We start from the raw sequence: 18496 nt of genomic DNA on the forward strand, positions 1-18496 counted from the left end.
AAAGGTTCAGCAAAGAAAGTCTTTTGTGGGCCGGGAAGGTGGCGCTAGAGATAAGGTGTCTGCCTTGTAAGCGCTACCAAGGAACGGACCGCGGTTCGATCCCCCGGCGTCCCATATGGTCCCCCCAAGCCAGGGGCGATTTCTGAGCACATAGCCAGGAGTAACCCCTGAGCGTCAAACGGGTGTGGCCCAAAAAAAAAAAACAAAACAAAACAAAACAAAAAAAAAGAAAGTCTTTTGTCAGTTGCAGCCAGCTCCAAAAGGCAAACTAAACTAGCAGTCAGTTCTGGCAAAAGAGCTCCCTATGCCTCCCCAACAAGCTATTTATTTCATTCCTTAATCACCCCCACCTGGAAGATCCAGGTGGGATGACAGGCAAAAACAATATTACAACAATTACTCAACAGCTCTACACTCAGAAATCGCTCCTGGCAGGCTAGAGGGACCATATGGGATACTGGGATTCGAACCACCATCCTTCTGCATGCAAAGCAAACGACCTACATCCATGCTATCTCTCTAGTCCCTGGGCTTGTGATTTTTGACTCACATGTACCAAGCATGGCCTCTGCAGCTCTGCTGTCTGGAACCCTGGCACCACAACAAAGTGTGTAACCTCTGCACAAACCCAGGTGTGTGAACACAGCTAAGAGTATGCAAGCCCTAATAAGCACCTGTGACTACTGTGCAAGGCAGTCAAGCATACATACAACACCCAGTACCACAACATTAAAAGAAAGAGAAGAGGACACCAAAAAGTGAATTCCAGCAAAGAAATGTAAATCACATAAAGGTAAATCAAGACTTTCACTAGCTACATATGCTAGGAAATATGAAACAATGACTTCAAAGTTACATGGTAAAAAAAATTTTAGGCTCATATCCAGCCAGAACAGTGATATTCAAACAAGAGCAGCAACATCTTTATCATCCTTATGAAGAATTCATTGCTTACTCCCAAAGACCTCTGAAGTACTCGCTGAAGTTTAAAGGCATCTAAGCTAAGCTGTAAGAAACAGTAAATAAAGGAAGCAATAAATGCTAACTTACAAAAAATAAGCAATCTAAAACTAAAACATTTACATGATTTCAACACAGGAAATAAAAGAGAGAAGGGAAAGAAGAGAAGTGAAAGCAAATGGCAGTTCTGTCTTGGCACAAAGGGACATATTCTGATTAATTCTAAACCAGAAATGAGAAGTTATGCTTTATTCTTCTTTTGTGGTGCCAGTGAATTTGAACCCACAGTCTCCCACTGTGCTCTACCACCAGGTCACATATCCAGTTCAAAAACTATGGCTGAAGGGGGCTGAAGTGATAGCACAGCGGTAGGGCATTTGCCTTGCATGCAGCCGACACAGGACTGGGTTGAATCCCCAACATCCCATATGTTCCCAGAGCCAGCCAGGAGCAATTTCTGAGCACAGAGCCAGGAGTAACCCCTGAACACTAGCCAATCAGAAAAAAAGAAAAACTCACAAGTAACTCCAAAAGTAAAGAAAATGAAGAGATGCCCTTTACGTTAAATTCTAAAACAAGATAAAAAAAAGTAAAATCCATTATGGAAAGCATAAAACAAAATGACAAGAATAAATGCAAACCTATTAGTAATCACAAACACATCAAATTTCTCTTTCAGGTTGAAGAGGAAATTATATGCTTATATAAAAAAGATATATCTAGAATAAGATAACAAACAGTTGAGGGTAACACAAATAAAGGCTGAGCACCCACAGGAAGCCCTATCATATTAAATGCTTAAAGATGAAAATATTCAGTCCTAAGTACTCATGAAAAAATATTAAATAGGGGCCGGAGCGGTGGCACAAACAGTAGGGCGTTTTGCCTTGCGTGCGCTAACGTAGGATTGACCATGGTTCGATCCTCTGGCATCCCGTATGGTCACCGAAAGCCAGGGGCAATTTCTGAGCGCAGAGCCAGGAGTTACCCCTGAGCGTCAGCGGGTGTGGCCCAAAAACAAACAAACAAATAAAATACAATACTAGCAGAATTTAAACAAGTAATAATAGGAGACAAAAAGAAACTGCTAGGCCGGAGATGGTACACAGCATTAAGGCTCTTCCTCTGCAATCCCACTCTGATCCCCACTTCAACCTAGTCTCCCAAGCATCAAAATCACAAATAGTCCCTGAGAATTGCCAGTTGTGGTCCAAAACATAAAAGAGGCCAGAGAGATACTACAGGAGTTAAGGCATTGGTCTAGCATCTCACCAACCCTGGTTCAAATCCCATGTAAATGATCCCCTGAGCACCACCAGGAGTTGCTTCCGAGCAAAGCCAGGAATAGCTCCTGTGCACCACACCACCAGGTATGAAACCACCAACCTCACTCCACATCACCCCCAAAATAAAACAAGGGGAGAGACATGGCTTAACCGGTTGGAATGCAGTTTACATGCAAGAGGCCCACATCTGGCTTCTAGCACCACTGCACCACAAGATCTGCCTGGACAAGAGCAGCCACCGCCACCAAGCAACCTCCCTTGTATACAGCTGGGTGCAGCTCTTAACTTCCCCAATTAACAGAATTGATTTAACCAACTGGAAAAAAAAATGGTATCAGGAAAGGGCAGAAAAACAGTCTAATAGGTAACGCACAAAACCAACTCGGGTTCAAGCCCCAGCACCATATAAAGTTCCTGATCCCCCACAACAGGGTTGTGCACAGATTCTTGGAGCAGAGTCAGAAGTAAGCCCTGAGCACTGTCAGATGTGGCACAAAAACAAAACTAAAACAGAACCAGGGAGACAGCTCAAAGGATAGGAACATGTACTATGCATGCTGGAACACCAGGTTCCATCCCCAGCAATCCTTCCAGCACCATCAGGAGCAAACCCAAGCACACTGTAAGCATCCTTCATTATGGGCAACTGGAGAGAGATAGCACAGTGGGTAGGGCATTTATTTGCCTTGCACGCACAGCTGACCTAGGTTCAACCCCTAGAATCCTAGCATCTCATCTGGTTCCCCAAGACTGCCAAGAGTAATTTCTTTCTTTCTTTCTTTCTTTCTTTCTTTCTTTCTTTCTTTCTTTCTTTCTTTCTTTCTTTCTTTCCTTCTTTCCTTCCTTCCTTTCCTTCCTTCCTTCCTTCCTTCCTTCCTTCCTTCCTTCCTTCCTTCCTTCCTTCCTTCCTTCCTATCCTTTCCTTCCTTCCTTCCTTTCTCTTTTCTTCTCTTTCTTTCTTCTTCCTTCTTCTTTCTTTCTTTCTTTCTTCTTTCTTTTTATTTGTTTGTTTTGGGGCCACACCCGGCAGTGCTCAGGGGTTACTCCTGGCTGTCTGCTCAGAAATAGCTCCTGGCAGGCACGGGGGACCATATGGGACACCGGGATTCGAACCAACCACCTTTGGTCCTGGACCGGCTGCTTGCAAGGCAAACGCCGCTGTGCTATCTCTCCGGGCCCTCTTTCTTTCTTTCTTTTTATTTTATTTTATTTTATTTTATTTTTGCTTTTTTTTTTTATTATTTTTGCTTTTTGGGTCACACCCAGTGACCTCTGCGCTCAGATAGTGCTCCTGGGGCCAGAGAGATAGCATGGAGGTGGGGCATTTGCCTTGCATGCAGAAGGACAGTGGTTCAAATCCTGGCATCCCATATGGTCCCCCGAGCCTGCCAGGAGCGATTTCTGAGTGTAGAGCCAGGAGTAACCCCTGAGTGCTGCTGGGTGTGACCCAAAAAAAAAAAAAAAAAAAAAGCTCCTGACCTGGGGGACAATATGGGACACTGGGGGATCAAACCGCGGTCCATATTAGGTTAGCATGTGCAAGGCAAATGCCCTACCGCTTATGCCACCGCTCTGGCCCCTCCAAGAGTAATTTCTAAATGCAGTGCCAGGAGTTACCCTTGAGCACCTCTGGGTGTGCCCACCTAAAAATAAAGGAAAAAATAAAAAGCTTCTCTAAACCCAACTAAAAAGTACTCTAGAGCTCATATAGAATATAACTACAATATATATCACAAAATAGTTAGAAATAAATCTAATACTAATATGTATGCTCACTATTAAACAAGCATGCTAAGGGCCAGAGAGATAGCATGGAGGTAGGGCCTTTGCCTTGCATGCAGAAGGACGGTGGTTCAAATCCCAGCATTCCATGTGGTCACCTACGCCTGTCAGGGGCGATTTCTGAGCGCAGAGCCAGGACTAACCCGAGTATCACCCGGTGTGGCCCCAAAACAAAAACAAACAAAAATAGAAAAATAGCAAACTATTTTTTACACAGATTATAGTAGGGATTAACCTCATACCCCTTAATAAGGTCACAAGTCTTAGAGTTCTTTTAAATGTTAGAATACTGTGCTCACAGATATAAATAATGGGACAGGGGCGGGAGAGATAAAATGGAGGTAAGGCGTTTGCCTTTCATGAAGAAGGATGGTGGTTCGAATCCCGGCATCCCATGGTCCCCTGTGCCTGCCAGGAGCAATTTCTGAGCGTAGAGCCAGGAGTAACCCTTTAGCGCTTCCGGGTGTGACCCCCCCCCCAAAAAAAAATAAATAAATAAAAAAAACACACACACAAAACAAGCATGTTAGAGGTAGAGCAGGTAGTTCATTTTGCCTTGCATGTGGCAGACCTGGGTTTGATCCCCCAGAGCCCATATGGTCCTGAGCAGCCTGCCAGGAGCAATTTCTGAGCGCAGTGCTAGGAGTAATCCAGTGCCTCCAGGTTTGTCCCAATAACCAACAAAAAAGGCCATGATAAGGGGCCAGAAATAGAATAGCAGATAGAGCGAGCTATTGTCTTACACACAGCAAACCAGTATCAAATTTGATGCCCAGTAGGACCCACACAGTCCAGTTATATAATTACAACTTTGTAACCCATGGTGTTTAAATTAAGTTTTATAAAGAAAAGGAAAAGAGAAAACTATGGCCCACCACCTCCAGACATCATCCCACCTCAGTCCCAGGGAAAGCAGAGTCCTGATTCCTTCATAACAACAAATTCCATTCCAGAGAGAGGGCCTAAGACAGCGGTGGCGAGCCATGGCATGCGACTTGCAGCTGGCACATGGGAATGGGTCTGCAATTAAGATATCCGGTGCAGCGGAAGGCGAGTGTGCCGGTATCTGCTTGGCAGCTCACCTGGCAACAGGGCTTGGCTGGCCACTGTGTGGCAGTTCGGGCACTCAGGCTCCAAAAGGTCAGCCATCACCAGCCTAAGATAATGTGGCATGAGTCATGAGACCTAACAACTGAAAGAAAAGCTTCTTCAAAAAAAAAAAAGCTTCTTCCAGTACTGGACATAATTAAAGCAAAGAAACCCAATTCCCATTCTCCTCTAGTATTGACTGAACTCCAACCTTTAACCTACAATTTCCAGATAATGCCAACCTTATGGAGAGCAAAGAATTGAAAAGTAACACTCTACATAGCAAATTAAAGCCACAGAGATAGTAGTCAGTTGTTTTTTCTGTTTGTTTTTGGGCCACACCCGCGATGCTCAGGGGTTACTCCTGGCTATCTGCTCAGAAATAGCTCCCGGCAGGCACGGGGGACCATATGGGACACCGGGATTCGAACCAACCACCTTAGGTCCTGGATTGGCTGCTTGCAAGGCAAACGCCGCTGTGCTATCTCTCCGGGCCCAAATTCTCATTTTTTTTTTTTTTTTGGTTTTTGGGCCACACCCAGCAACGCTCAGGGGTTACTCCTGGCTATGTGCTCAGAAGTCGCTCCTGGCTTGGGGGACCATATGGGACATCGGGGGATCGAACCACGGTCCGTCCAAGGCTAGCGCAGGCAAGGCAGGCACCTTACCTTTAGCGCCACCGCCCGGCCCCCCCCCAAATTCTCATTTTTATTATACTAAAAAGCTGAAGCATTCACATCTAGTAATTTTAGCACTACATAAACAATGCTTTAACCAACCATCTAATAGTCAAGCCAAGCACTGTATTAGGGACTTTTCTGATTAGTGCAGACCCAGTGGTGCTCAGGGTGCCTGGAAACAAACACAGACTGGCTGCATGTATAACAAGAAACTCCCATCCTCTGACCTCCAATAAACTCTTCTCAAATTTTATCTTTATTTTTTTTGTTTTTGGGCCACACCCGGTGATGCTCAGGGATTACTCCTGGCTATGTGCTCAAAAATCACTTCTGGGGGCCGGGCAGTGGCGCTAGAGGTAAGGTGCCTGCCTGCCTTGCCTGCGCTAGCCTTGGACGAACCTCGGTTCGATCCCCCAGGCGTCCCATATGGTCCCCCAAGCCAGGAGCAACTTCTGAGTGCATAACCAGGAGTAACCCCTGAGTGTTACCGGGTGTGGCCCAAAAACCAAAAAAAAAAAAAAAAAAAAAAATCACTTCTGACTTGGGGGACCATATGGGATGCCTGGGGGATCGAACCACGGTCTGTCCTAGGTTAGTATGTGTAAATCAAACACCCTACCGCTTACACCACCGCTGCTTGCGCCACCGCTCCGGCCCAGTCTTCTAAAATTTTAGATTCCGTATGTGTTTCATAGATGGAGAGAAATACCAAATAAATATTGAAGTGGTGGACTCCAGGATGCTAATGACCTTAGCAGTAAGTGGCAAACATTTCAAGAGCATTTATCTCTCCCTTTTTTTTCTGTTGGTAGGTGTGTTTGGGCCACACCCCGTGTTTGCGGGCTACTTACTGGCTCTCACTGTCTCCAGGCACTGTGTGGAGGACTTTGCAGTGCCAGGTCTCACAGTGAGTTAAGTCTGAGAGCTTTGTTGATTCCAGTGTCTGACTTCAGACCCATCTTGACTTTGCTCATCAGGGACTGGGGAAGGCACATGACCCTGCATTAACCCTGCATTGTTCAAGCTTTTTATATCTGTGAAACTGGCATTGGCCTGATATCCCTGGACCAGCAGTTAAGACTAGAACACTGGTGCCGAAGAGATAGGAAGGAGGTAAGGCGTTTGCCTTGTATGCAGGACGGTTGTTCGAATACCAGCATTCCATCGGGTCCCTCAAGCCTGCCAGGAGTGATTTCTGAGCGTAGAGGCAGGAGTAAACCCCTGAGCGCTGCCGAGTGTGACCCACAAACCAAAAAAAAAGGAGTGTTAGGGCTTTGTGAAACCTACTGCTTTTTAACCTACTGCAGGGTTTACTCTTCAGTTATGGAATCAGGAACGGCTGTCCAGTGAGCTCAAGGTAAAAAAAAAAAACAAAAACACAGATTTCTGATGTTTCATAAACCATTTAGGAGACAATGCTTTAAAACCTATTTTTCTGGGGCCAGAGAGATAGCATGGAGGTAAGGCGTTTGCCTTTCATGCAGGAGGTCATCGGTTCAAATTCCGGCGCCCCATATGGTCTCCCGTGCCTGCCAGGAGCAATTTCTGAGCCTGGAGCCAGGAATAACCCCTGAGCACTGCCAGGTATGACCCAAAAACCACAAAAAAAAAAAAAAAAAAAAAAAAAAAAAAACTATTTTTCCAACTTTGTTTCTTGATGTTGGACTTCGAATCCAGCCAGGTTTTCTACATGTGAGACAAATCACCTGTCACTGAACCACACTGCCCTGTTCTATGTTGTCCAAATTAAATCTAAATGGTATCAGTATCTAACAAGGACCCTCAAGGGTATAACAATTAGAAAGCATTGGGTAGAACCTAAAAATAGTCTAGTTATACAGATGTGTAAAAAGGTACAATGTATTTCAGGGGCTATATGTATGAATCATGCATTTAGATAATGCAATTATTCAGTGATGATATCCCTGCCATATGTGAGCAAGTATTTGCAATTAAAAAAAATTGTGCTTGGAACAGGAAAGATCCTCAGCAGGCTGAGTACAAAATATGCTTGTGGGAGGTCCAAGGTTTCCTTTCCTGGTCCCACGGGCCCCCAATTCACTAGGAGTGACCCCAGCACTGCTGGGTATGGCTCAAATTCAAAAAAAAAAAATGTTGGTAAACTACCAGAATACTTTAAGCAGTGAAAAGAGTAGTAGTATAGGGCCAGAGAAACAGCATGGAGGTAGGGCATTTGCCTTGCATGCAGGACAATGGTGGTTCGAATCCCAGCTTCCCATATGGTCCCCTGAGCCTAGCAGGAGCGATTTCTTTTTTTTTTTTTTTTTTTTTTTTTTTTGTGGTTTTTGGGTCACACCCGGCAGTGCTCAGGGGTTATTCCTGGCTCCAGGCTCAGAAATTGCTCCTGGCAGGCACAGGGGACCATATGGGACGCCGGGATTCGAACTGATGACCTCCTGCATGAAAGGCAAACGCCTTACCTCCATGCTATCTCTCCGGCCCCGCAGGAGCGATTTCTGAGAGTAGAGCCAGGAGTAACCCCTGAGCACTGCCAGGTGTGACCCCCCCAAAAAAAAAAATATTTAAAAAAATGACAGTAGTGGTTTTAGACTGGTCTTTTAAAGGATATTTCCTATGCTTAAGTTTAAAACCTATTGAACAATTTTTCTGGCACAATTATCTTTAGCTTCTGGCAATATTCTTTTTTATTGTTGCTGTTTTGGGGCCACACCTAATGGTGCTCAAGATTTATTCCTGCCTCTGCACCCAGGAATTATTATGGGTACTCAGGGTACCATATAGGAAGCTGAGGATTGAAACCAGTTGGCTGTGTACAAGAAAACTAGCTACTCACTTTACCATCACTCTGGCCCATCTTGTTATAATTATCTTTATATCAGCAAGATTTGCTGGGATATAAAAAATACCTCTTTTGAAAAAATGTTTTGAAGTTTGCTTTCTTTTTTTTTTTTTTTTTTTTTTTTTTTTGGTTTTTGGGTCACACCCAGCAGTGCTCAGGGATTATTCCTGGCTCCAGGCTCAGAAATTGCTCCTGTCAGGCACGGGGGACCATCTGGGGCACCGGGATTTGAACCAATGACCTCCTGCATGAAAGGCAAACGCCTTACCTCCATGCTATCTTTCCAGCCCCAGAAGTTTGCTTTCTAAAAGTAAAAATTGTTAAGTTTTTCAGTAGTTAAATGCAGTGATTTTTCAGCTATAAAAATCTGAGAACTAGGGGCCGGGCGGTGGCGCTGGAGGTAAGGTGCCTGCCTTGCCTGTGCTAGCCTAGGACGGACCGCGGTTCGATCCCCCGGCGTCCCATATGGTCCCCCAAGAAGCCAGGAGCAACTTCTGAGCGCATAGCCAGGAGTAACCCCTGAGCGTCACAGGGTGTGGCCCAAAAACCAAAAAAAAAAAAAAAAAAAAATCTGAGAACTGGTTAAAATAGAAATATTTTGCAAACTGCTCTTTGTTTTGTTTTGTTGTTTTGGTTTTTGGGCCACACCCGGCAGCACTCAAAAGGTTACTCCTGGTTCTGTGCTCAGAAATCACTCCTAGCAGGCACGATGGACCCTACGGGATGCCGGGATTCAAACCACTGTCCGTCCTGAGTCAGCCACTTGTAAGGCAAACACCCTAGTGCTGTGCTATCTCTTGGGCCCCTGCTATATGTCATTCTTTATAATAGAATTTTGTGTTTTCAAAATACTATAAAATAAAATACTAGCACACCTAGCAGCCTTATTCTGGGTCTACTTCTGGCTTAGTGCTAGGAGACCATGTGGTGGTGGGGACTGAATCCTGGCTCCCCTCCCTCATACAGAACATATGCTTCTACCCCTTGAGCTGCCTCTGAGAAGGTAAGTAAAAATATTTTACCCTTGGGGCTGGGCGGTGGCGCTGGTGGTAAGGTGCCTGCCTTGCCTGTGCTAGCCTAGGACGGACTGCGGTTCGATCCCCCCGCGTCCCATATGGTCCCCCAAGAAGCCAGGAGCAACTTCTGAGCGCATAGCCAGGAGTAACCCCTGAGCGTCACAGGGTGTGGCCCAAAAACCAAAAAAAAAAAAAAAAAATATTTTACCCAGGGGCCGGAGTGGTGGCGCAAGCGGTAAGGTGTCTGCCTTGTGCGTTAGCCTAGGACGGACCATGGTTCAATCCCCCAACATCCCACATGGTCCACCAAGCCAGGAGCAATTTCTCAGCGCATAGCCAGAAGTAACCCCTGAGCGTCACCGGGTGTGGTCAAAAAAAAAAAAAAAAAAAAACCCAACATTTTATCCAGCGCATTTTCATTCTGGGATCACCTGCATTTCTACTTAGGATATGTAATTCCTTCTCTCTTTCAATTTGTTTTGGACCACATCCAGTGATGCTCAGAGGTTAACGGCTAGAAATAAAACATAAACAAACAAAAAACAGAACTTCTTGAGTACATAAATGCCTAGTCTAGGATGGGAATGGCTTGGGAATCATAGAACTCTAACATGCATGACATGCTTAGGGCCCACAAGAATTCCAATGAAAATAAACCTGCTCTTCTAAATTTATATGATAATCCTCTGACTTTAAGTAATTTAAAATGAAGTCAGAGGTATAGTTTTCTAACCTCAAAAAATGGTGGCATTGGGGCCGGAGAGATAGCACAGCGGTAGGACGTATGCCTTGCAAGCAGTTGACCCAGAACCAACAGTGGTTCAAATCCTGGCATCACACCCACCAGGTGTGACCCAAAAACCAAAAACCAAAAAAAAAGTAGCATTATCCCACACCAACCCTCTAAATAAGAAGTCCAAAAAGATTTGTGCTGAAGGAGTCAAAGTGATAGCACAGCTATAAAGCATTTGCCTTGCACACGGAGGACCAGTGACAGACCCAGGTTCAATTCCCAACATCCTTTATGGTCCCCGGATCCAGCCAGGAGCGCAGGAGTCATTTCTGAGCACATAACCAGAAGTAACCCCTGAGCATCACAGGGTGTGGCCCAAAAACCAAAACAAAACAAAACAAAAAAATACTTGGATCCGGGGCGGTATGGTGGCGCTACAGGTAAGGTGTCTGCCTTGCAAGCACTAGCCAAGGAAGGACCGCGGTTTGATTCCCCCCAGCGTCCCATATGGTCCCCCCAAGCCAGGGGCAATTTCTGAGCGCTTAGCCAGGAGTAACCCCTGAGCATCAAACGGGTGTGGCCCGAAAAACCAAAAAATATATACATATTTGGACCCACGGGGCAAAACTATAACAGATATGATGCTTACCTTCAATGCTGCTGATTCCCAGCATTTCATGATGCCTGAACTAACCAGGAGTGATTCCTGAGTTCAGAGCCAAGAGTGCACATAACAGTAACGAAAGTTTTGATTTGGACCCAGGGAATCTGCCTTTGTAACTACACCAGGGATCATTTTTATACTCAGGATTTGGAAGTACTTTCACAGTAGCTAGAGATTTTCATCCCAAAACAGCATCCTGGGGCCCGAGAGATAGCATGGAGGTAAGGTGTTTGCCTTGCATGCAAAAGGACAGTGGTTCGAATCCCGACATCCCATATGGTCTCCCGAGCCTGCCAGGATTTCTGAGCCTAGAGCTAGGAGTAATGCCAGAGTGCTGCCGGATGTGACCAAAAAAAAAAAAAACCAGCATCCTTTGAACATGAAAGGAAGTGCTTATACTTGGTCTTAGAGCAATGAAAAAACAGCCAACAATGCACTGATAATCCTGAAAGAGTGAAGAGCAGACATTAAAAGACAAGAATACCTACATTTACATTTCTCTTCCATCATTCACTGGCCATCTGACAATGGGCAAAGTGTGCTCCAGTATCTTCAACAGTAAAGCACAGCCACTCCCTCAGAGTTATGAGGGTGGAGGGAATGAACTTGTCCCACGCAAATACCTAGAATACAATACTTACTTAAAACCCTGGGGGTTAAACATCTGGTCTGTGTATAAGGCTGTAATTGCTCAATCTCTGGGATCTACATCCCTTTCTTCTGATGCAATAACGAAATAATGGAGGAGCTTATGGTTTGGGATCACTGAAAAAATTAGGTGTTGCCGTAGACGGCATGGCTCCATGCTATAGGCTTTTTGGCCAAGCTAAGGGGAATATGCAGCCTCGGCTGCCCCCCACAGCCTTCTCTCTCCTTCCTCCCGATCCCCAGGGTTATTCCAGGACACCTGCTCAGGGTCCCAGCAAGGAGCAATTTAAAGGAGAACCCCAGGCTTCCTAGTTCCTGCAAAGGGCAGGTGGGGACTGGTGAACTTCACGCTTCCAGCAATTAGGAAGCAAGGCAACACGGGGAGGACATGGCTCCACGCAGTAGGCATTTTTGGCCTAGCTTAGGGGAAGATGCAGACTCGGCTGCCCCCCCCCCCCACAGCCTTCTCTCTCCTTCCCCATTTTTTTCAGGGGGCGGGGAGGGGACAGGTGATCTTCCGGCTTCCAGCAATTAGGAAGCAAATGCTCAGCAGGCAACTGGAGGATGACATGGCTCCATGTGCTCTCAGCTTGTCCAAATCACAGACGAAACATAAAAGGGACACGTGTATCTCCTTTGTATATCTCAGATGTATTCCCTTAGCATCTATAACTCTTCGAACATCCTCATAGAGTGACAATTTTGCCCATTGGTTTTATTTGATTGTTTGATTTTCTCCCTTTGAGATCTGTTTTATAAGCAATACTGGTAGAAGAGTATCTCTGTATAGATTTCATGTTTGAACCAAAAAAAAAAAAATTAGGTGTTGCTCCATATAAAAACAAACCAAGGGGGCACAGCAGCAAGGCGGGCATTTGCTTTGCATGTAACCCACCTAGGTTGGATCAGCATCCTGTGTAGTCCCCACGCTCTCTAGGAATGATTTCTGAGCCTGCTAGGAATGACTTCTGAGCAGAGCCATGAGTAACCCCTGATGTGTAACGCCAGATGTGGCCCAAAAACAAACAAAAGTAGTATTGACTGAAATTGGATAAGCTGTCTTCCAAAATCTCTTTTAAGGAAACAGGTAAAAAAGAAATTAAGGGGCCGGGCAGTGGCGCTGGAGGTAAGGTGCCTGCCTTGCCTGCGCTAGCCTAGGACGGACCGCGGTTCGATCCCCCGGCGTCCCATATGGTCCCCCAAGAAGCCAGGAGCAACTTCTGAGCACATAGCCAGGAGTAACCCCTGAGCGTCACAGGGTGTGGCCCAAAAACCAAAAAAAAAAAAAAAAGAAATTAAAACCTTTCACAGTAAAACCCAGCTACATTTAATAAATTATCACCCAAGTCAAAGAAAAATGTAGCATATCTTTACTTTTTCTAGAGATTGAAACAAGGTTCAAAACTACCCAATTAAGGTTTTTCACTTATATACAATCTGTTTCCCTCCCTCATAATCTGCATTTAGAATACTGGCAATAAAAAACGGGAGGCCAAAAAAAAAAAAAGAAAGTCTAACTGTATAATGTCATTGTTGGAAAAGCTTCCACTGGAGTATTATCAAGTCAGTGGATTCTACGAGGGCCTCTAGAGAGAGAGATCTGAAATGAAAGATCTGAAAAGATGAGAGGGGGAGGAAACAATTGACCTAGATGACAAATACAAGAGAGAAACTTGATCATAAAAAAGATGAAAGATGGGGCCCGGAGAGATAGCACAGCGGCGTTACACCGATCCAGGACCAAAGGTGGTTGGTTCGAATCCCGGTGTCCCATAGGGTCCCCCGTGCCTGCCAGGAGCTATTTCTGAGCAGACAGCCAGGAGTAACCCCTGAGCACACCGGGTGTGGCCCAAAAACCGAAAAAGAAAAAAAAAAAAAAAAGATGAAAGATGAGCCCGGTGTGGGGGAAAAAAGCATAATGCAGTTCCATCCCGAGGTGGAAATTCAGGAGGCTGCTTTCCACTTCAAATTCCAGCTAGCAGGCCGATCAGCAGACAGGAGCAGATCCACACAGACGGGGGCGAGAGATGAGTGAGCGATACCCCGAATTCTCAGGGCTAGCAAGCCACGGACGCCTGAGTAAGTGCACAGGAGACTGGAAGGCAGTTTGGTGGGGGAGCAATGAACCCTTTACGGGGTCGGAGAGAGCATGGAGGTGGGCCGTTTGCCTTACATGTAGAAGGACGGTGGTTCGCATCCCATCCCGTATGGCATCCCATAGGGTTCCCCAAGCGAGCCTGCCAGGAGCAATTTTTGAGCGCAGTGCCAGGAAGAACCCCTGAGGGCAGCCGGGTTTGAACCCCCCAAAAATTGTTGTCTATTTTAGACAAGTCCCTTATCAGACGTGAGTTGCAATATTTCCCTATTGTTCTATGGGACTTTTTTCATATTACTAACCGTTTCATTTTTAATGAAAGAACTTTAAATTTGGGGGGCCCGGAGAGACAGCACAGCGGTGTTTGCCTTGCAAGCAGCCGATCCAGGACCAAAGGTGGTTGGTTCGAATCCCGGTGTCCCATATGGTCCCCTGTGCCTGCCAGGAGCTATTTCTGAGCAGACAGCCAGGAGTAACTCCTGAGCACCGCCGGGTGTGGCCCAAAAACCAAAAAAATAAAGAAAAAAAGAAAAAAACTTTTAAATTTGGGGGGACCAGAGAGGTAGATAGCATGGAGGTAGGGCGTTTGCTTTGCTTGCATGCAGAAAGCCAGTGGTTCGAATCCCATCGGATTCCCCCTAGAGCCTGCCAGGAGCAGATTATTTCTAAGCGAAGAGCCAGGAAGGAACCCCTGAGTGCTGCCGGGTGTGACCCCAAACCCCCCCCCAAATTAAATAAATAAACCCTTTCTCAGTGGCCCCGAAATGGATGACTAAAATGCACTTCAAGCCAGGGTAGAGAGGGTCCCCCCCACCGATCGGGGGTGGGGTTGGGTTCGCAAGAGCTGGGGGAGTCAGGCGGCGGAAAAAGGAAGGAAGTGGAAACGGTGGGAACGAGGCGAGCTGCGGTCGGTCCTCGAGGCGGGGGGGGGGGGGCGTCGAGTCACGTGACTCCGGGGCCTAGAGGGAGTCGGCCCGCGAAGTCGGAGGAGCGGCGCGGCGGGTCCCTCCTCGGCCACCGTAGGGGGATCCGCGGTGCGAGGGGGGGACGGGGCGCCCACGCGCGGCCACCGGCAGCCGAGCCGACGGACACTTACGCGGCCGCTTCTTGCGGAGGCTCTCGACGCGCTGGCGGGCTCCGGGCGCGTCCCGCCTCGCACAGTCCGCCGCCGCCGCCGCGACCCCGACCGCAGGCGCCGACGCGCTGCTCGTCAGGCGCTGCAGCGAGTCCCGCCGCCGCCGCCCCTCGGGGTCCCCGGGCGTCGGCTCCGGGTCCGACGAGGCGGCGGCCCTGCCCTGGCGCTCCATGGCTCCCATCCGCCGCCGCCGCAGCCACCGCGGCCTCGCGAGCCAGCCCCCCAGCCCGCACCCACACCCGGACCCGGACGCGGCGCTGCCTCCGCCCCGACTGAGGCGCTCGCCCGGCCGCCGCCTCTTCCGTTGCGCCAACCGCGGCCGGCCAATCCGAGCGGGCCGGGAGCGGGGCGGAAGACCGCGCGCCCAATCGGCGTCTCCGCCCGAGGCGGAGCGACGGCGCCGAGGGCCAATGAGAAGCCGAGAGGGGCGGGCAGATCCTAATCGGGAAAGGGGCGGTGCGAAAGACCTAATGTCCAATCGGCATCTCCTCCCGAGGTGGAGCGACAGCGCCGAGGACCAATAAGAGACCGTGGGGCCGGGAGGGGCGGGCCAATCCGAGGTGGCCGGGGGTGGGCCGATTTGAGCGAGCCCTGTGCGGGGCGAAAGGCCGCGCGCCCAATCGGCGTCTCCGTCTTAGCGGAGCGACAGTTCCGTAGGCCAATGAGAGGCCGAGAGGGGCGGGGCGAGGTGAAGGTGCTGCTGGGAGAGCGATGGCGGCGCCGCCCAGTGGCCTTGTGGGTGGGTGGGGCCCGCAGTCTCTCGCACCCCAGCTCCTCCCACGGCGGCCCTGCGGGCGTCGCGGCGCCCCGAGCTCTCGCGGGAGGGCGCCCCGCCCAGCCCCCCTCGGTCCCGCCTTTGCCTGACTGCCGGGTCGTGGTGGGTGGACGGCGGGGCCTTTGTCCCTGGGGGCCTCGGTGGTTGAGGTCTTGACAGCCACCCCGCCCCCGGCACTGGCACTGACACTGGCACTGCGGGCACGTCGGGGCGAAGCCCACACCGTGTTCCCTGCACCAGAAGGGACGAAAAAATCGAGCTGGTCTCCATGGCAACAGGGAGGAGGAGGTGGTTTCTGGAGGGGTGGCTTTTGGAAGGAGAGCGCGCGCGCACACACACACACACACACAATGTGGCTAAACTGTAGATTGACACACACACAGCTGAACTGTAGATTGCCTGATTTCCACAAGTAACACACACGCACACACACACACACACACACAATGTGGCTAAACTGTAGATTGACACACACAGCTGAACTGTAAATTGCCTGACTTCCACAAGTAACACACACACACACACACACACACACACAATGTGGCTAAACTGTAGATTGACACACACACAGCTGAACTGTAGATTGCCTGACAAGGAAATCCCTGGATTGATTCCCTACCATCTCCCATCTCGCCTTATCAGCGATACTGGTGAAATTCATTTTAATGGTACATTTGATTTCACCTGTACATCCAAAATAGTATTGAAATATATTATGTGATCAACTTTAAGCAGTCAGTTGCCACACAGTTTTAGTGCCTGTTGTTAATTCCATTTCCCCCTAATTTGTCTTTCCTCTAGTTGCTCTGCAGGCCTATCGCTCCCAGCTTGACTTTACTAAGTCGTCATCTAGTTAATTATCCCAGCTTTGATAGGGGATGGGGATAGCGACTATAGGTAGCTCCTATAGGTGTTCAGGAAACCTTATGGTGCTGGGGACCGAACCTGTGCAGTATACAGGCAAAGGATGCATTTAGCCTGTTGAGCTCTCTCTCTTTAGCATCTATTTAAAGATTTGGGTGACTTCTTTACCTACAAAATATAATCCAAATGACATCTAAGGAGACCCATCATTTGGTGTCCTTGCATTTTCCTATTGCTTCCTACATAGTAAGTTCTGTCAAAAGAAATCTTGCAAGGGCCCAAACTAGAGATGTTTGCCTAGCATGTGACCCTCCACATTCCTTCTTAGCACAAGTCAATCCAATTTTCAACCCAATTTATCCCAAAGATACCTTCTTCTTAGGTTTTTGATTTTGTGGGTCTACACCACAGTACTGCTCAGGGCTTACTTCTGACTCTGCTCAAGGATCACTCCTGGCGTGCTAAAGGACCAAACCTAAGTCAGCCCTGACAAATCCTTCCATATTATCTCTCTAGCCCCAACTCTACCTTTTGGGTGGCTACACCTGGAAGGGGTTACTCCTGGCTCTGCACTCAGAAATCACTCCTGGCAGGTTCAGGGACGATGTGGGATATGCTGGGAATCCAATCTGGGCCTGTCCCAGTTGGCAGCATGCAAGGCAAACACCTACCGATGCGCTATTTATTTCTCTGGCCCCTAATTCCACCTTATTAAAGTCTACAATCTACATAGTTATCTGAAAAATCATAAGTACTTTTTTGTGTATTTTGGTTTGGGGGCCACAGCCGGCATCACTCAAGGGTTACTCCTGGGTCTGCGCTTTGAAATCACTCCTGGCAGGCTCAGGACCATATGGGATACCAGGGATCAAACTAAGATTGGCTGCATGCAAGGCAAAGATTCTACCCTCTCTGTGCTATTGCTTCAGTCCCTAATCATAAGTATGTCACTCTTTTTGGGTCACATCCAGTTGTACTCAGGTAACTCAGGTTACTTTTGACTCTGCACTCAGGAATCACTCCTGACTATATGGGATGCCCGGGATCCTGGTCGCCACACTGTAAACAAGCGCCTTATCTATAATACTACCTCTCCCACCCATTCCTTTGTGGGTTTCTTTTTTAATTAAATCCCTGAGATTTACAGTTACAAAGTCACTGATGGTTGAGTTTGTCATACATATTCCAATACTCACCCCTTCACCAGTCTATATTTCCCACCACCAATGTCCCCAGTTTCCCTCCCACTCCCCCTCCTTTTAGGTGCTATGGTTTGCAATACTGTTACTGAATGTTATCTTGTATATCACTTTACCTCCTTTCAGCACCCAGTTCTTGTCCAGATTTCTCTTTTCCAGCTAGCACTGTCATAGTTGTCTCTTTTCTGCCCTAATCACACTCCCTCCTCTGACCCCACATGCAGGCTTCCTACCATGAACCAGTCTTCCTATCTCCTAGTCTCTATTGTCTTTGGGTATTATTACCATACTATGTTTCTTTTCTAATATCCTGCAAATGAGTGTATCATTCTAGGCCTGTCCCTCTCTGACTCATTGCACTTGCAAGATGCTCTCCATGTCTATTCATATATAAGCAAATTTCATAACTTCATTTTCCCCAACAGCTGTATAATATTCCATTGTATAAATGTATCACAGTTTCTTTAGCCACTCATTTTTTCTCAAGCAATTGGGTGGTTTCCAGATTCTTACTATTGCGAATAGTGCTGCAATAAACACAGGAGTATAAACGCCTTTTCTGCGTTGCATTTTTGGACCCTTAGGATATATTTATTACCAGGAGTCGTATTGCTGGATTATATGGAAACTCAATTTCTATTTTTTTTTTTTTTTAGAAATGTCATATTTTGGGCCCGGAGAGATAGCACAGCGGTGTTTGCCTTGCAAGCAGCCGATCCAGGACCAAAGGTGGTTGGTTCGAATCCCGG

General features: G+C 47.5%; 1 protein-coding gene across 1 annotated transcript in view; it reads right to left on the reverse strand.

Annotated features, from left to right (window-relative positions):
- PANK2 (pantothenate kinase 2) overlaps positions 1–15126 on the reverse strand; it is a 37952-nt gene extending 22826 nt beyond the window's left edge. Inside the window, exon 1 of the mRNA XM_049779275.1 lies at positions 14871–15126. Coding sequence (XP_049635232.1) covers positions 14871–15090 — 220 coding nt within the window. The 5' untranslated portion in view covers positions 15091–15126. The remainder of the gene's footprint in view (positions 1–14870) is intronic.
- Positions 15127–18496: the final 3370 nt, after the last annotated feature.

Source organism: Suncus etruscus, chromosome 9 (genome assembly GCF_024139225.1).
Source record: "Suncus etruscus isolate mSunEtr1 chromosome 9, mSunEtr1.pri.cur, whole genome shotgun sequence".
Lineage (NCBI taxonomy): Eukaryota > Metazoa > Chordata > Mammalia > Eulipotyphla > Soricidae > Suncus > Suncus etruscus.